This window comes from Phodopus roborovskii, unplaced genomic scaffold, assembly GCF_943737965.1.
Source record: "Phodopus roborovskii unplaced genomic scaffold, PHOROB, whole genome shotgun sequence".
NCBI lineage: Eukaryota > Metazoa > Chordata > Mammalia > Rodentia > Cricetidae > Phodopus > Phodopus roborovskii.
In genome coordinates this window covers 27,166,598-27,188,543 of record NW_026126567.1, presented here as the reverse complement: position 1 = coordinate 27,188,543, position 21,946 = coordinate 27,166,598, and the positions used below count along the sequence as shown (strand labels likewise).

Genomic DNA, 21,946 nt, shown 5'->3' with positions numbered 1-21,946 from the left:
CTTATTTATTTATTTTTTATTGTCTTTCTCTTTACAAATAAAAGTGAAGTGAAACCAGCCCCAGAAGAACAAGAAGTCAAACACATCTTCAAACAATCACATCTTTACAAATTTGTCCCTTTGCCTTTCAGGATTGCCAGCCCACATGCTTCATCCATTGGTCATGACTCTTCTTTATAAAAACACATCTGGAACAACATATCACTATGTTAAATCATGTGTACCATAGATATAGAAGCCGTGCCTAGGGAGGCAGAAGATGATGACATCTGAATACTATCTGAATACTATATACAAATGAAAAATTACAACTTTCAGCTATCCATGTAAGCAGAGTTTGCTTGCACATAGCAATAGATGTTGCCTTCCATTGTAAAGCTTCTTTGTCCTCTGGTTCTTCAGGAAAGACATTATTGTCCTGTGCATATATAAATTTCAGTCTGTGGCTTTCTTAATGTGGCTTTAGAACATGGAAACGACTATTAAATCTCAGTATTAAGGAGTGTACTTAGAGAAGTCAGGACATAGAGGAATGGATTTCCAGGGCAGCATGCTTGAGCTAGAGATCTTTAGCCCTAGCTGACAACTTATGTTCTTAAATGGGATTAATTCTTCCAGAGGCATATAGAGTGAATATTTGACACCATCCTATCTTCTTCTCAAACAAAGCTGGATTATTGCTATTGAGGAAAAGATGCTTGAATTAGAATTTATCATTCTAGAATCAATATTGAAATTTAGACATATCTTTTAATTTATTGATTTGTATTTTATGTACATTGGTGTTTCTCTGCATGTGAGTGTGTGGGAGTGTCAGGTCCTCTAGAACTGAAGTTATAGGCAGTTGTAAGCTGCCATGTGGGTGCTGGGAATTGAACCTGGGTACTCTGGAAAAGCAGTCAGTGCTCTTAGCCATTCAGCCATCTCTCCAGTCCCTACATTCATACATTTTTGAAAAGAATATAGACATAACTCAATGAAAATGGAAAAATACAGATGTCAATTCCTTTTTTTTAACCTTCCCTTTCCTAATGGTTAATTCATGTTTTAAAAACTGCAAAGAACAGGGAACTTTCTGCTTGCTTGTCTGTAAACCATGACCAAATGTATTTTATTCTATCCAGTCTCTTTTCTCACAGTCCCATGGATTTGATTTTCTCTTTGCCTTTTAATTAGCAAGTGAATACCTATACTCAATAGACACTCATCTTTCATAGAAACCTTTACGTTGCATAAAAGCTTGTATAAGAGCAATGAGCTTCATACAAAGTTGCAAATCATCAGTGAAATGAAAACTTTTATTAAGTTCACAACTCAGTTAAATACACATGCATTTCTATCCAAAGTTGAAGATAACTGCTCTTCAGGTTATTCCTTCATATACACATTCTACTTTAATTAATTCTTCATTGTTCTCTTGCTTTCCCCCTGTGTTGTTAAAATAGATGTCAAGAGCCTGTGTTAATACTGAACATTTTTTTTGGAAAGAAATAGATGGTTACCCTTTTAGTTCCAGGCCAATTCTGTCTTAAATTCTTTGTATCTGATAAGTGCGGGTGGGGGAAATGGGTTGAGAAGAAATTGTGATCTGGCACTTCTAGGATCTGACCTGAACTCTTTTCAATAGCTCTTAAGGGAACTTAATCATTGTGATTGTCCTCAAGATCCTTGGCAACTCATTGTTGTCCATGACCTGTATGCTAAGTGATTAGTGGCTGCAGAAGAAAATGGATAGGAGAAATCTTAGGGACTAAAAATTGTAAACCAAATTTGTTCTTTCCATATATGCATATGTTTCAAGAACTTCATTGTTAATATATTGTCAATCATTGCTCTCCTGTCATTATGTGGGGGATAATATAGAAATCCTTATTGTTGCAATGACTAGGCTTTTACAACTAGCATCACTTGGAGCAAATGTTGCATAGAGTAGGAAAGTACTTTTGCTAAGAATGCAGGCCTCTTAGGCTCATATATCTACATATGTGTTAATTTGGTTTAGGCAGGGTAGTAAACTCTTTATGTACCAGGCTTTCATCTATTAGGAGGACAAGCACCAGCTTGTCCGAATGTACTGTAGTGATGCTTAAGAGACTCCTGTAAACATAGTGCCCCCCACTACACAGTAATGTCTGCTATTAGGACAGAGACTGTTCTCTAGTGACTCTATCACCCTTAGACAAATCCACAATGACCTTTGCTGCCTTAATGCAGATATACAGCAATGGGCACTTTCTGCTCCCAAATATAGCTACTGTATTTTTCCTTCTGCTGGACTTGAGTGGCTTCTCATCAACAACACTGGCTGTTGATTTTGTTTCTAGAATACCTTGAGAAACATTCCTCTGAACAGAAGGTTTCTGTTCATGAAAGGCAAGTGTGGGCCAAGCCTAAGGATGACAGACTGAAAATCATTGCTCCTGATGGTGACCTTGGATAAAACTCTTCATTTCCTCCAGCCTTAACTTCTGCTGATTGTAAAATATGATATTTTTTTCTACACTGTCTCAGAAACTGGAAACTGTGAGTGAAAAATGACTTGTGATTTATGGTAAGCTGTAGGAACTAGAAACTATAGTGTTATTCAATGTATTATGATCTAACCAGATAAATGTTTTAAAAACCTCACAGTGAGATGATAGGCAGGATTCATTTGGGAAAGATAATTGCATTGTGGGCTTAGTGCCGTGTTGGAAAATGAGTTACAGAAATTGGTGTCTAAGTGGTACTCTTCTGATGCCTGAGTCGAATTTTATTTTGTAAACAATAATTACAATGAAAACCTACAAATTTTTGAGAAATAACCTTATTTTAGTTTAAAGTGGCTAGTCACGAGCCCAAAGTAAACCCAGCTGCGATGACAAACCTCTATACCTTGGTAAGGGAGGTTTTGCTATGCCCTCATTAAGCTTGCATCTAACTCATCATTCAGCCCAGCCAATGCAACAGTCACAGCAATGCACCCTGACATCTTGACTGAAATCAATGCCATTGCCACTGCCAAGGTGGCTGAGCAGGCTAATGACGTTTCCTGGGTTGATCCTCCCAGTGGCAGTCTATTCCCAACGTTGCCCTGCTCCCTTTCCAAATCTGCCTATGCAGACAATAGTGGGGCACTGTTGGGAAGGAACAGGACCCTGCCTTGCAGCTTCTCAATGATCCTTTGAAATTTAATGAGGTCAGTTGGGCGTCTACAGTTTTGCCTTTTGCTAACTCTACTCAGGAGAGAAATCCCTGTTACACACACACACACACACACACACACACACACACACGCATATGCATGCAAAAAGCCCTTGAGAAAATACCTGCCTGCAGAGATATAAACAAACAAGAACACCTCCAGTCATTTTCCATAAAGAAGCAGGCTTACTCCTTATGACAGCCCCAGTGTGCACTCTCGTGTTCTAGCCTTTTCTCCCTGTCTCCTTCAATGGCAGACTTACACCAAACGCCACATTCCCAGGGAGGAGCTGAGAATCCTTCTCGTAGGCTGAACCCACTTGCCACTGACGAGTGTGAGCGCTTTTTGTGTGCCCACTTCACAGAGCAGAACCCCCTCTAGATGCAACTGCCTTGGTCCACTGAGCAGCCAGCTCCAAGGCGAGCTCAGGGACAAAGGCAGGTTAGGGTGATTGCATGCTGCACGGGACAGGCTTCTTCATTTGTAAACAGGATGGGGAGCTGCACACCCAAAGCGGTCAATCCTTTTGATTGATATATAAAGATGCTCTCCATCACCCCTCCCAGCATGGCAAATAGGGCCACCGACAGGCACTGGCAGTTTACATATTCCATAGTCTGCACTGCAGCCCTTCCTAACTCTTGAGGCAGGACCAAGTTCCAAAAAGGTCCAGATCGTCTATCCGACCTCTGGTCTAAGGAACTTTATTATCAAAATATTTGGGCCAGGATCTTGCAGAAAAAAGTAAATTAAAAAAATTAGGATGCGTAAGAAAAACACTCTAGTCTCGGGGATACATCTCTACAATAGGAGATAAAACAGGGTCCCTTTAGATGTGAAGGAGAAGCGGAAGGCTTGCAGATGGCCAGTAGATGGCGCAAGAACTCTTCCTTTGTATAGCCTTAACCCTTGCCTGGTTTATGGAGCTGCCAAGTCCAAGATGTATAGACATATACATTTTGCCTTTTGAAAGAAACCTCCCATTTACATATTTGGGATCAATTCAGAATTAAGAAAATGAGCTTTCTGTAGATGATAACCACAGACACAATTGCTTTAACGGCTATTGCACACCCGCTACAAGGAGGTGGAAAAAGGTGAAAGATGAACTATTTAGGGAAATATTCTGACTTCCCTTCCAACCCTACCCCTGCCCCAGCCACTGTGGCATATGTTTACCAAGTAATAAAATCCTTGTCATGGTTTTTCCACGTAGGTATTCGAATATGTAATTTTTTTTACATGCAAATAAATTATCTGTGATTTCCTTTCTCAATTAAATGAAAGTATAATAGCTGTCTGAGGGCTGCCTGGACTATATGTGACTACTGTAGTAACACATGTCCCATTCTAACGACGTGGGCATCTATGGAACCCAATTCATTATCCTCACGGTTTCTCCTAAAAGCGACGTAGATCTTCACTTTAAAATATTCCTTTAGCATGCTTCTGTATTCGCAGGCTGCAGTGGAGAGCTCACTAACATAATATTTCTTGAACTGCTTTTGCTGGCAGAATTGATCTATTCGGGGGGGAAAAATAATCCAAGCCCCGAGATTCCCAATATTGTGGGGAGTTCATCAGGGAGCAGAGCGGGGCTTTCAGATGCTCACGAGTGCTTTCTGGTGTTGGTTGTGAGGAGCAAGATTTGAGGTTAATTTTGGTAGAGGGGAAAAAACGCTAAAGAAAAGACAGAATCCGGAGTAGCGGAGACTCTGTGCCCCCGTTGGAGAGATGGTTGAGTCCTCGTCAAGGTTGCTGTGGTATCCCAGAAACACCATTCACTCCGAGCTGTGACCGCGCACCAACAACAGCAACAACTCTACTGCGCTGGGCTGAAGAGCCAGAATCCAGAGCTCGCGAATAATATGAAAGGAAGCCGCAAAGGGGAAAGCAGAGCAAAGGAATCCAAACCTCTGGAGCCTGGCACACGAAGATGCGCTAAATGTGGCCGCCTGGACTTCATCCTGAAGAAGAAAATGGGGATTAAAAGTGGATTTACGTTTTGGAACCTCGTCTTTCTATTGACGCTATCTTGTGTAAAAGGTAGGTCTGCTTTCAGGGGGTACCCTCTGCTGTGGATGGAGATGGGGTGACTTGTCGCCTCGGAGAGGCTAGCAAGCTTAGTTTGCAATTTGCACAGATAAAATAATCGGGATAATACTGATGAAGGAGTTGATTCACAGCTCTTTTTCCTTCCCTCAGATAGGAAATGCATTTTGCTTGCCAGATTTGGCGTTCAATGCGGTGATTGAGCTCGGGCTCAATAAATATTCTTGCAGTATGCTCAAACGAATACGTGAGTTGGTTCCTATAGTCTCGAACCAGTGGATATCCACGCAGAATTCCTCTGCAAGACTTTTTTTTTTTTAAAGTGGTGAGGATTATCTTGATTTCTTGCGGAATCCATGGTGTTAGATTCTTTGCACAGATTTTTTTTTTTTTAATTGAAGACACTGGCCTGAGTGTTTATTTATTCTTTTTAAACCATTTCGGATAACAAAGTTGCCAACCTGCTAGGAATGCGTTGGTTTTTAAATGCATTATGAGATAGAGCCTTCCTGAGCGTGAGCACACCAACATGAATGCCTGCATACAAATTTGAATTATTTCTACGTGGCTTCCTATGCAAGGATAAATGTAGGGGAGCTTCCTTGGGTGCTCTGTTAAACGCTTGGTTAAAAAATAAATAAATAAAAAATGAGGCTGAGATGTCACCAAGTGTTAAGAACCACCTTTGAGGATGAATGAAGGTAGGAGGAAAGTCATTAGCAGCTGACCAAAAAGAAAATCCCCAGCAAGTCTCTGTGTTCAGACAGGTACAATGAGTGTCACATGCACAGACAAGGAGTGGGGGCGGGTGCGATGGAAAATTTGTTCCCAAACAGGAAGGCAAGGTACAGTCAGATCACTGGAGAAAAGGCTGCCCAGGGGACCAAATAGACCCACAGCTATCCCACAACTTCTCCTGCGCCCACTGCCCTTTAATTGCTGCGAAGAATACTCGAGAGGTGTTTATGACTCGTGTCATCATCTCTGAACAATCACTCCTCCATCCTCACTGGCAGCTCCAGCAGACACAGGGGGGATGCAGCTTGGAGCTGAGCTAGTTTCCAATCCTGTGTGTCTCTGCCTGGAGGGGTGGAGGGGCCGTTTTGGTTTTTTTGGCCCGGGCGCGCCAAGGCTATCAGCACAAACTGGGAGCTTCTTCCTTTGGGAAGGAGTGCCTCTCTGAACCGCAATCGGGCCGCGTCTCTATGAAACACTTTATTGTCCAGCTTGCAGCTGGCTGTCCCCTCGCAGAAGGCAGCACATTTGCATTCGGTGGATATGATAAGTCATGTTTGGGGAGGAGGGGAGTGCAGAGGTTACCTCTCCCTCAGGGGTGACCAACCAGGGGGAGTTCTGCTTGGAATTTTAATTGACATCCCTAAATGCCACAAAGTTGCCCCTGGTTTCTGTATCTGCAACTGCTTTGTAACCCCGACCTTCTATTTAAAGCTTGCTCTTTTTCGTGTGTGTGTGTGTGTGTGTGTGTGTGTGTGTGTGTGTGTGTGTGTGTGTGTGTGTGTGTCTGTGTGTACTTTACTGGGGTTCAAACGCTTGTCGGAAAGGATGCAACTAGTCTACCTACTACACACAACCGGTCTCAGGGTGCTCGGGTTTTCATCGCCAGCCGGATGTGCGAAGAGAGACACGTCTGGGCTTAGTTTCCCTGCCACTGGGAGTGGGTGGTTAATGGATGGCCCTGGGGCTGCCTGCTAGACACGCGCGTGGAGGACTCGCGGGCAGCCAGCAGCAGCCCGAGCAGGGGCAAGAAACGTGCAAGTGTCTCCTTCAAGGAGATGGCCGAGGGTTAAGTGCGAATTTTCATGAGATACCTGTTGAGCCAAACGTTTCAGGGGCACATTAGGAGGAGCGAGTTGCCAAAGCCGGCAGAGCACGTCAGCCAGAGAAACGCAGAGCTGGGCAGCTTGCGATTTCAGCTTTTGCTGCCAGCACCTACCGTATTTTACGAAGAAAATGCACCACTGAAAAAGAACGGAATGCTAATTTGTTTCCGATGGGAGTGGAGGCCCCTGGCCTCCAACCACAACTCCTACACTTTGCACCCAGATTTTTGGTGCCCTTTGAATCTCTCCAAGCTTTAGGGACTTTGGGAAGGTGTTGCATGTCATGTCTGCTTTGGGCTTGTTCAACAGTATTGCACAAATCTCTAAAACCTTTTAAAATGGGAACAAAGTTCTTAATTGCCCTACCTCTGCTACTTGGGAGACAGTCTAACACTTTATACATTGAAAGACTATCCTCAAATACAGAAAAACTTGCATGTGTTATGTGTTTTACCCCAACAGCCAGGGGTGCCCATTTTCACAGTGGCTTATTTCTTCTCCTGTTTAAATTTTAATTTAGCTTCCATCTCAAGGTTTTCCGAAAACTGTGATTGCAGCATTATCTTTCTTGTACATTGTGTGTTGTAGTGCCTAATTCCTCTTTTGTTTCCCCCATTGTTTCTTTTCTGGTTATTCAGGCCCACAGAATAGCTTAAGTTCTCTGGAAATCCAAACATAGGCTAATATGAGAGGTCAGGAGATCCGTGGTGCACAGTGGTGTGGGAACCTCTTCATATGCCACAATTCTACCATCTGTCTATAGTTTTCATCCTTCAGCCGTCACTTCTCACTGTAAAAGCAATGACAAAGAGGTTCAGGGGGAGGAAACGCCTAAAGGTGGAGATAAAGTAGTCTTTGGTAGGCCTGAGCCTCCCAGGTGGGGCTCAAAGGGTAGCTAACATCCTGGGGAGCATTTTATAGCAGCCAGAATCACCTGGAGGGCGGTGGAGTTGCAGCTTGCGCTTCATTCTTGCCTATGTCTAATTCTAGCTGGAGCCAATGGAGGGGGCTCGGGAGGAGGAGGGACAGAAATACATGAGAGAGGGAAGAGAGAGACGGAGAGACAAAGAGATGGAGAGAGAGATGAAATGTGTCTTCTAGTTGAATGGTGTTCTGGTTAGCTTTCACCAAGAAGAAAGAAACCATGAATACTAAGTCCAGATGAAAGGTCCCGCCCACGTAAAAAGAACCACCTGCCCCTCCAGCCCAGGTGCTTTTACACTCTTCTTTTCAAAGGCCTCAGGAGCAGGAAGGTCAGTCGGGGCTCAGAAAGGCACTGCATGGCACACTGGAGTCTGCAGCAGTGGAAAGCCCAGTGTTGTGTTCCTCACACTCCCTCCAGGTGCATGCCTTGGGGTTTCTGCAGGAAGTTGGACTTCAGGGACAATGCCCTTTTCTGCTTGCTCTGGGACTTCCAGGACATAATGACCAGGCCTTGGGACATGGAGCTCTGCAGGAGAGAGGGCCAAACACCAGTCTCCCTAGTTCCTTCTTGGTGGCTGGATGCTGGTGTCATGGCAGCAGAGAGGTAGAACTTGAGCTGAAGTTTGTGTCAGTTGTCCATGCCAGGGGAGTCTTTTCTGAAGATCCCAGCCAGGCTTATGTCAATAGGGACAGATAATCTAACCCTCTGATTGCAAGGCTTTCATCTGACACTGCAGAAAGGAGAGAGAGAGGGGGAGGGAGGGAGGCAGGGAAGAAGAGAGGGAGGCAGGGAGGTAGGGAGGGGCCGAGGGAGGGGAAGAGAGAAAGAGAGAAAAAAAAGGAAAAGTAAGTATAGTATCTTGAGGGAGTTTGTCAAAGAGGCTGGAAAGAATACACTGCACAAAACAGTCAAAACAGCAAATTGAATCCACCAAAGTCTCACCTCTCCCCACCCAAGGTTAGCAGTATCCAGATGAAAGGAAGCAGCCCTTGTGTTTAAGAGATTGAGGTATTTTCCTGACACAGTTTAATGGGTATATGTCCTGTCCACTTCCTTTGTGAATATTTATCACTTTTCCCTAAAATCAAAATTCTTGAGATTGAAATGTTCATTGGCTCAACCTGGTCGAGAATGGGTTCCTGGTGTGTGTGTGTGTGTGTGTGTGTATTTGTGTGAGTTTGTGTGTGTGTGTGTGTGTGTGTGTATGTATGTGTGCTTTTGAGTATGTGTTTTTCTATATATGTGTGTTTGTGTATGTATGTGTGTGTGTTTGTATATATGTATGTTTGTGTGGATATGTATGTATGTATGTATGTATGTGGTGTGTGTGTGTGTGTATGTGTGTATTTGTGTGAGTTTGTGTGTGTGTGTGTGTGTGTATGTATGTGTGCTTTTGAGTATGTGTTTTTCTATATATGTGTGTTTGTGTATGTATGTGTGTGTGTTTGTATATATGTATGTTTGTGTGGATATGTATGTTTGTATGTATGTATGTGGTGTGTGTGTGTGTGTGTGTGTGTGTGTGTGTGTATGTGTGTTTCTAGCATGAGGGATGATAATAAATTATACCCAAGAGCTATCAGGGGACTCTGAGAGTAGGAGTCTGTGAGTACTAAGTAAAGCTATGTAACATTCATTTTCCCTAAGCTCCAGATTGTCTCTGGCTCAGATACTACAGTTGCCCTAAGGTAGGACAGGGTCAAGGAGAAAAAGCCAGGGTTCCCCAAGGGGACTGAAGCTGCTGTCCTCACTTCTACAACTTCTGGAGGATGCACTCCCTCCAGCAGATCTGGAAGGTCTTTGGGGAAGACAAAGCATGGAATATGGAATTACCCTACATGAGCTTCTTTCAAATCTTCTTTCCTATGTTGATGCTTTTGGAGAAAAGATAGCCAGGAGAGTTCATTCTGTCTTTGAATCACAGCAAATATTTGAAGCAAGTGGTATTATAAGGGTGAGTGCAGGGATGGGGTAAAAGAAATATAACAGTACATGTAACCTCATCGCCCAAGCTCTTCTCTCTGTTCTCTTGCTGTGGTCAGGTGATTCCTGAAAGAGGGTCTCTGAAGATACTGTGCACTGCATAATGAAAGTGAAATGGAGACCATGTACAGACAGACTGAGGAGGCAGGAGGAAGAAGGTTACTCCTTCCTGCAGGCTTGGTACCAAGGCATTCCTAAAGTGAGCCTGGTAGAGTTAAAAGGCTCCTGAAATTCAGAGCTGAAATCTCTTTGTTAACTGTCTCCTTGAAAGCAAGGGGAAAGACCCATTCACACAAATCTCCACCTTCTAGAATGTTCTGTGTGGGCAGAGTCAAGAGACAGGGCTCCTCCAGGCTCTAGTTGCAAGAGTGTGTGGGGAAAAACAGAGAGAACTTCTGGATTAATTAATTGATGATCTGACCTAGTCCTGCTTGCCTGTGCTGAGCAGCTAGCTTGTCTGTCTATGGGGTGGAGCTGCAGACCTTTGAAGGAGGCTTAGCTGGCAAAGGCAGAACACTCTGGCAGAAAATGGCACATTTGTGGTTCTACATACAGGAGAACTGTTCTATGATTGGCAAAACTAACAGCCAGAGAGGCATCCAGCAATGCCTGTGTGCTCCTGTGGAAATCAAAGATCTGAAATAAGATGTTTGCTAAGATTTCCAAGACAAATAAATGTGTGTAGCAATGCCTGAGGATAGCGACTGGGTCTAGGCTGAATTCTCTTCCCGGATAGCAGGTACTCTTCTAGTGTCCCAAGAGATAAGAGCTTGTATTTACCCTTCAGAGTTTCCAGAAAGTCTGCTGAAAGTCAAAAACAAAACAAAAACATAAAACAATCAATACTTCACCTATTTGTGGTTAACTGTATTTTTTTGCAGGGGACACAATGTTGTCTCATTGTTGTCCAAGCTGAGGTCAAATTGTCTGTGTAACTGCAGCCTTCCTTCCATTCTCGATCTTCTTGCTCAGATCTGCCAAGTGTGGGAATCGCAGACATATACTGCCATGCCTGGCTGCTTGCTGACTCACAATTTTAAACCACAAAGAGGTATTCTTCTTAAGGCCCTGACCCTTTAGCAAGATAACTATTCAAGAAACTATGCCATCTTTTCCTGGAATTTCAAGGTTTCAGGGATTAGAATAGAAACAATTGCAAATGAAGATGGTATGGAAAAAATGATGTATGAGATGCCAACAAAACCTGACATCATTCAAAGTTGTCTACGTAAATAATAAAACTTAGCTGGGCCATGGTGGTGCAAACCTTTAATCTCAGCACTTTGGAAGCAGAGGCTGGTGGATCTCTTAGTTCGAGGCCAGTCTGGTCTACAAAGCTACACAGAGAAAGATAAAAAACACTTGAAAGATAAAAAGAAAAGAAAAAGAAAAAGACACTAAAACTTAACTTTAGGTATGTGTTTCTTCCGCCACTTTCTTTCTCTCATTTTATTCAAAGTGCAGTTTAGGGATATAATGAGAATTACCATTTTAATTTTACATGAGATGTGTGTGGAGTGATGAAGCAGAAACTATAGTTATAAACTTCATCTTTTTATTGTGAGAGCCAGCCACTAGGTGATTCATGATGTGTTTGTGTGCTACCAACCACACAAAATTTGGTCAATATTAGTTTTCTCCTCAGGCTTTTGTTCTCATCTCAAATAACAGGTTACAGAATGTCACTGGAAACTTCTTAAATATTCTTATGTTTATGACCAGTTCCCTTCAGTTCACACTCTGTCCCTCCACGCAGCAAAGGTGTTTGGAATTATCCACTGTTGCTTTGTGCTGTGGATGTCTCAGGGCTAATATGTTCTAGGGAAGGTAGTTGTGTTCCACAACTGTATTCAAAATCTCTCCTAAAATGCCTACCCTGATACCTTCAGCATGCGAGTCTTACTGATGGAAAATGTCAAAGGGATTCGCGAGGCATTAGCTATCACAACATTACTCTGTGTTTCATAAGCACATTTACTGCACTGCTTCTTAAGCCATCTCTAAGAAGGAGTGCCAGAGTCCTGTAGAAATTTTTCTGCCAAACAAAATCTCACAGACCCACCAGCAGCTGACACATCAGGTTCTCTGGGGGTTAAGCACAGATACCGGTGTTTCTGACAAGCCAAGGAGTTAATTTAATGTTTTCTGAAATTTAAAAACCAGTCCAATAAAGTGGAAAAGAACAATAACAACGAAAACAAAATGAGGGCTCTGGAGCCACAGACCCACAAAGATTTGAATGTCACACTAGGATAATGCCAGGGAGCACCTTTAGATAAAGAATTCACTTTTTTTTTTTAAAGCCTCAGCTGAACTCTTCATATGCTTCCATAAATTATTGTATTTTCAGTGGGCTTGTTAAATCAGGTGATCTATGTGAATCAAGTGTGCAAACAAAGGGCCCTGCAGAGCTACCATTAAATTAAACTTGCATGTGCAAAATGAACATTCTACATCTGTAGCACCGCTCCTTTACTTTCCCTCACCAAAAAATACAAAGTATAGCCCCTTCTTCCATTAGCTTTCTTCATGTTAGCTAAGGTTCCAGGCTAGTTAGTCCCCACCCACGCAGCACTTTGTAATTCCTGTTGATCATATTTTACCATTTAATTCTCCCCCTGTGTTGATGTGTCAAGAGGATGCAGATCTGAAATAAATAAATAAATAAATAAATAAAGTTAGCCAGACTCCTGGTTGAAGTTCATCTTTGCATTTTGATGTAGATTAATTTAAATACCAATTGACTGATGTACTTACATGGATTCGTCTATATCGGGAGGGTCATTGCTCATATTTTATAAATAGGTACATGTGAATTTCCCAGGGTTACAGTGGGCTCTGCCTCCTGAAATCAGGTTACTTTATTGGCCTTTAGAGACTAGGTTTAATGCTTTTTATTTTATAGTATTCCAGTTTTATTTCAGAGATAGTTTGGGTGGCACCAATGAAGGTAATCAGCCATAAAGGTTCACATTTAAGCACCATAAATCAACTAGAATAACAGTGAAATATTGGTGATTACATATTTGTAGGAAAAAATACAAGAAATGTTGACTATCTGCTTAGATGAGCACAAGGAGAGATAACTTACAGCTGGAGTGGATTTTCTCAATACTGATACAGGAGCATATATAGGGCTCAGAAGATAAAGGCATGTGCTGCTAAGGTTGTCAGTCTGAATTCAAATCCCGGAATTTACCTGCTAGAAAAGAGAGGCAACTACTACAACATATCCTTAGGCCTCCACTCATGTGATGTGGCTGTGGTTATGGTATATGCACAGGCATGCACAAAAATACACATAAATAATAATATGTATCAGTTAAATAATCTTATTTTCTGAGAAATTTAACTATTAGTGGTTATAGGTCCATAAATAAAATCAATTTATAGGATAATGTTCATGTGTTGTTAAAATTTTTAGCCATTTTTTGTTGGTAAATTGGAAACTATTTCTTCTTTGAAATGTACATCTATGAAATCAATTCTCAATTTCTATCCTGAATTTTAGTAAGGTTAAGTCATACATATTGCTTGAGAGCTATAAATTCTTTCCAGTGTACACTTTCATAGGTACAGTTCCTTTCATCGTATTAATGTAAGAAAATTATTATCCAAGACTCTACCTTAAAAATAACAATCCATTTTCAAGGATTGAAATTTCACAAAAAACCCTAAAATGTTATTTAGTTATCTTCATAGTTGCAGCATATATAATATTTTTAATTACTCTTGTATAAAATTTTGGAAGATAAAAGCTTTTGATGATTTAAGTTGAGATGTAAAGAGTGAGTTATTTCCAGGAAAGCTGACTTCATAAATTTTAATCTATAAGTTCTTCCTTTGCCCTACATTAGCAATTTTAAAAGACTACCTATGATGGAACCCTTTAAAGTAAGAGGACGTTGCTTTTCAACTTTGAATTACAAATATGGCCAGACACCACACCAAGAAAGAGATCATATGATTAATTCCAGAAAGCTCAGGGGCGCCTGGTTTACAGAGAGGCTGTGGCATTAACATGTTTGTGGAGATATTTTGAGGATAAACATTTTTTTCATATTTCTTACGTGTAATACTCTTTATGTAGTGGTATCTTCATCTCAAATAATAGTTCTCCCTCCTATTTCAGCCCTGAACTTTTAAACAAGCAGCTGTAAAATAATTCTCATGAGCTCACATTGTTATCTGTATTGACAAACCTTACTTTCTCTGTTGCATGCATATAAGAAGCCCAGGCCGGATGTTTTTAGCTCATAGAAAAAAAAAATAATAATAACAGAAACAACAACCAAACTCTCACAGCAGTTTCAAAATCTAAAACATGTTTATGGTTAAATTCGTATATGGATCTCTTCAGGTTTCCCTAGAGAAATGATTTCATAAGAAAAGTTAGAATCAGAATCATGTTACACATGTGTTCTCTGTGTTACATTAACAAGACACTCCATTTTTTAATCTACTTCTTTGACATAACTTGATTAAATCAGTTACCTCAGTGTCAGTTCAACAGGAACAGAGGATATTTTGTAATTTTTTGTAATTTTGTAGAGAGTATTTAAGGAAGGATTTCCAAGATAATGCAGGAGATGTCTAAGCCTCTATCAAATGAAAACTCTAGCACAATGGTCAAAGAAAAATGGAATGATTCTATCACAGCAATCCTGAGTAAAATTTAGAATATACAAAAGAGGAGGACTGAATTGCGGATGTGTATTACATAAATTTATGAGTAGAAAACATTAACCAATTTTATAATAAGATTTAAAAAATACATTTGTTCATTTTTCACATTAAGCTCCAACCAAGTTCTGTAGAGTCTTAAGAATGGGATTATTCCTAAATTCCATTTAGTCTGTATTTTCAAGGGTTAATGATCTTTTTTTAATAACATAAAAATTATTAATCTACAACTCCATCCACAAACCTCTTTCATTTTTCATTCTACAAGGGCAAGGGCTGCCTGGTTAAAAATGTTCAGGGCAGTTTTTTTTTTCCCACACAAAAGCAGAAACATCCTATAGAATAATTGACTTGGCAAACAGTTTTTTAATTTCCTTTCCTTCACTTTCAGTCTGTTGGAGGGGTCTTGTGAATGCCTATAGAGATCTAACTGGTTTGGGACAGAGCAGCTTCTTGGAGAAGGAAACTACTGTACAAAATACTGTCCGGTTGTAAAGCAGGGATTCTTGAAGGTAGTCTGTCAGAGAGCACAGATGCAGGGCTGCAAGAATACAGGAATATCAGCCAGAGAGAACAACTTAGAAATTAATGGCACACTTATACAACATGGTTATCTTATAAATATGATCTAATTTTCCACAACTGCTCAAAACTGGTGTTTTGTTGTGAGAGAATAAGTTGTGTTTTCAGATACAGCTATTTATTACAATTGAACTTTCTGAACTCAGTAGTTAACTCTCTCTGTTGTGGGGACACATATTCAGAAATGTCGTCTTAACCTCACTTTACAATTTGAAGACTCAATCCAGGCATGGTAGCAAAAACTGTTAGTCCCAGCATTAGGGAAACAAAGGCAGGCAGACTGTGAGTCAGAGATTGTCTATACAATCTCTGTTCCACAGAGTTCCAGAACAACCATAGATAAAAAGAGACAAAACAAAATGAATAAGTAAATAAATAAATAAAATCAAAGACTAAAAATATGGCAATGGCCTTCCATGAGCAATCCAGAGAATAATACACTCACTGAACTGTATGCGCTTCATGGGGACACATTAATTTCAAGCAGCATTTAGAATAGGATCAGACATTTTGATACATGCCCAGGCCTCTTAGAATCTGCTGAATTTAATGAAGATGCAACTATAGTTTATCCCCAACTGTGTTTTTTGTAACTCTGCATCCCGTTATTCCATTTGTTGTTGCAAGTGCCTTATCAGCCCAGTTCTTCAGCTTAAAACTTGATACGATTATAACCATTCACTGATTTACTGAAAATGTCAATGACACATTCATTTGTGATTTCATTTCCATGAACTTGGTGAGAAGGAAGGGGCAAGCAGGTTTGTCAAAAAACAAAAAAACAAACAAACAAAAAAATGATTTCTTCATGTTCCTGTCATCTCAAATTTCCTCATTAGTGTTACAAAGCACAACCATCAGCTGTTCTTTCTTGTTTTATTCTAGTTTCTCAAACAATAAATTAAAAAAGAAAAACAACGGGGATATTTGATCTAATTGTTTTGTTTGTTATACTATGAAGGTTGCCGAATTTGAAAGAAATCTGAGAAAAATGTGCTCATAATATCATTTTCATGAAAGTGATACCCTCCATGATGAGGTCTATCAACTGAGACAAGAATTCAAAGACATAATTTTGCAATGTACTTTTATGTTATGAGACTTCTATTAGAGACTAGTGACTATAAGCCATCTCTCTTACTAGTCACTTAAAATGTAATTAGATGTTTAGCTAATCCCAAATTTTTAGATATTAAATTTTGCTTTCAGTTTGGAATCAACATTTTCACAAAGAGAAACAAATTTTGTAACTCCCTTAGAAACAGAATCTGGTTTGCAAATATGTGTAACACAGTTAAACGGAGCTGCCTGCAATTCAGCTGTGAGCTTTGTGTGGCCAGGGGCTGCATCTGTAAGATACCAGATCAAAGTTGGCCCACCTGGGAAAAGAAAGGCACCGGCATCTCCTGGAAGTGCAGGGCACCAGCTAAGACTTTCATTGGCAGCATGTTCTAAGTGACTGAGCTATGCTGCCCAGAAGAAGCTCTCTCGGTGTTCAGATATATGCAGAGACTTAGAGCTAGGGTGTCTTTTCTTCTTCTTCTCTTTTATCCTTTTGGCTGGCGCTTAAAGTAAAGCAGCCGAATTAATTCCAATGTTTTGTGGAAACAAATTTGCATTCAGTCTGCTAATTTGTGTGCCAACTTCCCGCTTTGTGTCCTAAGATGACTAGGAGACGAACTCTCTTGGATGAAATTTGTCATAGAAATGCTCATGGGCCCATGCTAACCATGGTTACATTTATGTTCAAGGCTTATTCATTTCTTTATTATTATTTTATGTGTATGAATGCTTCATCTGCAGACATGTTGATTTTGCATTGCATTCATGCAGTGCTCATGGAAGCCAGAAGAGGGCATGAGGTATACTGGGGCTAGAATTACCTATAGCTGGGAGGAGCCATGGGAATTCTGGAAACCAAACTTGGGTCCTTTGTAAAAGCAACATGTGCTTTATACTGTGCACCCAGCTCTCCAGCCTTTTCCAATTATTTTAGGGAAAACTGCTATTCATAAGCACTGCTACTACCTTAATCAGTTTTTATTATTTTTTTTTTTAAAGAAAATAGCGTGTGTACACGGACGTGTGTGTGTGTGTGTGTGTGTGTGTGTGTGTGTGTGTGTGTGTGTGTAAGTAAGACGTATAGGTGTCTGTAGAGACCAGAAGAGGTCAGAAGTTACCAGTTATTTGTGAGCTGACCAGCATGAATCCTGGGAAACAAGCCAGGGTCCTATAGTTGAGAAGCAAGTGCGCTTTAACGTCTGGGTTAGGTTTTCAGGCTTACTTGTTGACTACACTTAAATGAGACCAAACAGCAACCTTAAAATGATTGCATTGTAAACTACTAGCAAATATTCATTATCTGTACTCACTCATCAGTGTTCCTCTGTCTTGTGATAGGACAGTAGTCCTCCTAATGCTATAACTCTTTACTATAGTCCCTCATGTTGTGGTGACCCCAACCATAACATTATATCATTGCTTCTTCACAACTGTAATTTTGCTACTGTTATAAATCATAATGTTATATCTTGTAGGCAAGATATCTATTATGTGACCCCAAAGGTGTTACAGCTCACAAGGTGAGAACCGATGTGCCAGATGACCATCATAAATAAAAATCTGAACTTTATTTTTAACACAATACTTACAAGTGAGTCCTTTGAAATCCTTTCCATTTTACAGAAATTTGAAGTTCTCTGCTCTTTTGCCTCTGTGTTAGCAAATTCCATGTCATAGAAGGGGTTTACATTTATATATTTAGAGCAACAGCAAAATTCCCAAAGACCTGACAAAAAGTCAAAGATGTTACACACATTATCTTGTGTTGTATGTCAGTTCATGCACATTCCAAATCTAACCACTTCTAGTGTCTCTAATGTTTGGTGAAAACTAATTCATTTTACCATATTTTATTATGATAGTATTATCTTTAATGTCATTGAAGACTACAATAGAGTTTATTTCCATAAAACCCATAGGTGGATTTTTTTTTTCTTGGTTACTATCTATGGGACAAAACCCTCCAATCAGTTATCTATTGAGGTCCATAATGCACGCTTCAGGCCCCTATTTAGCCTGAATATATAATGATCTACTCCCTCCTCTCAAAAAACATGTAGATTTTCATCTAAAACAGGCTTTATATAAATAATATCAAAAAAAGTCTTAATTCTATCACATTAGTCATTCAGTGAGATTTTATGCTTATATTAACATCAGTAAAATAATACCATCATTGTTTCTGTAATATATATATATATATATATATATATATATATATATATATATAAGCATATATACTGTGTGTGTTTACAATTTAGTAATATATATTAAAATTTTATGCTATGATATAAACACAGCATCCCATTAACGTCATTTGCAACTGTCCATTATATGCATTATCTGGGGGATGTATTTTTTTGTTGTTAAAATGTTAGATAACTCTTATCTGTTCACCTAACTGATGTTAACTATTCTACACAGTATAATGAAGGCTCCACTTGCTTTTCTGTCACAGTGTATGTATAATTGTGTAGTTATTTATGACAACTTTTATTTTTTAATGTTATTGCTTCTTTGATCCTGTTTCAAATTTCCTCTATCTTCACAATACTCTCAATTTAAATTGTAATCTTTACCCATTCATTTTATGATCCACATGAAACAAGCTTAAGCTTTTTGTCAAGATGAATGTGCAGTGCACAAAAAATAACAAAATGTATAACAGAATATGATAGTTTTCTATACCTCATTTTTGTATTAATCTGGAGATACCTGTGCATGAAACACAAGCTTTTTTATAAATATATTAAATTATATTATAGTCTGTAACATGAAAAGCACCAGAATGAAATATAAGAAGTGGATGAGGAAAATAGCATTACATCAATGCTAATTTTACTACTGAAAAGTTTAGTGGAATTATTTATCTCCAGAAGATTAGGGTAATCAAATTTTATTTTGTGCATTGCCTTTTCTTATTTCTTCATGTGTATTACTTTCTCAATTTATGTTATTATGAAATATGTATCAATAATTTATTCAAGTTCAGTAAAGTTCATGTGCTCATTACTCAATAGTAATTAAATATAAGAAAGTAGGCTTAATGTTTACTAAGGTATCATATATGAATATTAATGTTTCCTCAACTCTGATTCAAAATATTGATTATTCATGTAAGAGCAAAACCATGCACTTCCCTGCCATGCTCCACACTTTGGTACATAAAGTTAGAAGCCTGAGATAAAATAACTTCGAAGGCTGCATTGTTTCACTTTTGTTGGTGCAAAATAATCTCCATATGTTCTGTGACCTTCCAGTGCTCTCTGAAATGTAGCATTAGCTCATTATTTAAATCCTGTGATAACACTTGTAGTAATTAACAGGACATGATGATTTAATGCATAGGACATGCCAAGTCAGTGTTTTAAAAGAATTCTCTCTGTCCCTGCCTCTTGTCTGTCTCTATCTCTGTTTCTCTCTCTTACCCTTCCTCCCTCTCATGTATTTGTATGTATATGTATGACTATGTATGTGTGATATGAGACAACGGCCTCAGGTTAACTTCATCAGATTTCACCCAACAGTCTTTTGGAAATAATGCCTTTCACTGGTGTGAAACTAGCAATGCAGGCTAGACAGACTTGCCAGAAGACATCAGCCTCCTTCTGTCTCCACCTTCCTGTTATGAGAAGTTTTCCTGCCAGCCTGGTGCCACAGCCACATCAGCCCCAAATAACACACAGAGACACTGTATAGCTCTAAAGCTGTATGCCTGTTACTTGCGTTTCTTATTGGCTAGCTCTGTCTCAAATATTAACCCATTTCTATTAATCCAAGTTGTCTTATCTTACTGAAGAGAGGGTCCAGACCTGTTCTCTTTCAAGTCTCTATATCTTGACTCTCCTCTACTATATCTTCCAGAATTCTCCTTGTCTCCTAATCCCACTTATCTTGCCTTCCTATTTGCCAACAGTGCTTTATTCATTAACCAATAAGAGAAACATATTTACAGAATGACATCTCCCATCACATTCCAAATTCTGGGAATATAAACTGCTATTCAGGTGACCATTTACTCTTATCTGTGCTGGAGATAGAATTAATACTTTCTTGCAAAGTTAGGGGTAGACAGTTTGTGTTACCTCCTTAACAGTCATTCTTTCCGGTAAAAGAACAAAGAATAAAATGGTTCCTTTTTACTTCTTAGGGATGCACCTGAGTAAATACCTGAGTTGCCTTTCTGTGTGCTTTGAATTACAACCCCATTTTATTTTCAGATTATCACTAAAATTTTATCTTGGCATGGCAATTTTATAACATGTATTGGTTACCAAAATGCAGTGGATTGGCTTCTAGCTAGCTGTTTTGTTGTTAGTATTCAAAGGAAATTTCATAGAGGTGATTTATAGATTCAGCCTTCTTGTCAACATCTCCTGTTCCCCTACTTCTCAAGCGCTCTAGGTTTGGTTGTAATTTGTGCAGCTTACTTGCTGTTTGGTGTTTGTTTGTCATTTTGTCATTGTTGTTTTCCATGATCTCTATAGGTGAGGTTCCTGGCTAGGATATTGTCTCCAACTCTTCACAAACTCACCTGGAAACTTTTGCAACAGACTCTATAGAATCGAAAGATTTATCACAACACATTTCCCGCTCTTTCTGTTTCTTTTCTTTTTATAATGTAGATTAAAGAGAGCAAGTTGACTGGCTTTGACTTAAGTCACTGTGAAAGGGCTAAGATTTGAGTCAAATAACCTATGTCTTCTCAACATGTTTTCCAAGACATCGTACACATTTAACTACATTAAATATAAGAAACAAACTTTAAAAAAAAAAGGCCTGTGGGGAATAATGGTAAGGTATGATTGTTAAAAGCACCAGCTGTCCTTTCAGAGGACATCGAGCCAATTTCCAGTTGTCACATGACAGCTCACAACTGTCTGTGACTCCTGGCCAAAGAATCCTATGCCATCTTCTGGCCTCTCTGGGTACCAGGGAACTATCTGCAGATATTCAGACAAAACACCCATATTCACAAAATAAATAATTTTAATGACAAAAAAAGGACTGGAGAAAAATTATGAGAAATAACTTAGAATAATTAACAAAAAGTGAAGAAAATCAGTTCTTTTCTTTGGAAAGTGTGCTTACATTAACACACTTTTAAAATAGTCATCATTTTATGGCTAGCCTATGGATGTTTTAAAAGGTTGCTTTAATACAGCAAACTGACATACATATGATCGCTTTCCAAGCAGACCTTGACAGGTCAAAACTATTGCATCTTTTTACCACAAGGGTAATAACGTTTCATCACATAGAGCTTCAGAGAGTTGGAGAAGTAAAAGTGTAATGCATACAGTAAAGTGATCCTTTTACATGTGTAAGAGCACTTGCTTCTGACATGATTAGTTCAGAACTTACCATTATTTATTTTACATGCTTGGAGAAGTGAAGGCAATATAAACAGGAGAAATCAGAGTGACATTTCAGAAAGGTCAGACCTATTACTTTGCCAGAGAGGCAAGATTCACATTAGTGTTTAGACATGTGTCAAAAGATGCTTTATTAGGGATGAGTTTGCTGTTTGTAAGGAAACAAAAGTGCATGTGTGGCAAAGACTTGGGTATCCTGATGCTGTAGTTTAGCATTGTGTTTACCTGAAGTTTTCGTTGTATAGTTTTCTACTTTGTA

At 39.4% G+C, this 21,946-nt stretch overlaps 1 protein-coding gene across 1 annotated transcript in view; it reads left to right on the top strand.

Moving 5' to 3' along the window:
* The first annotated feature begins 4,629 nt into the window (after positions 1 to 4,629).
* Csmd3 (CUB and Sushi multiple domains 3) overlaps positions 4,630 to 21,946 on the top strand; it is a 1,059,412-nt gene continuing 1,042,095 nt past the window's right edge. Inside the window, exon 1 of the mRNA XM_051202442.1 lies at positions 4,630 to 5,230. Within this exon, the coding sequence (XP_051058399.1) occupies positions 5,053 to 5,230 (178 nt within the window). The 5' untranslated portion in view covers positions 4,630 to 5,052. The remainder of the gene's footprint in view (positions 5,231 to 21,946) is intronic.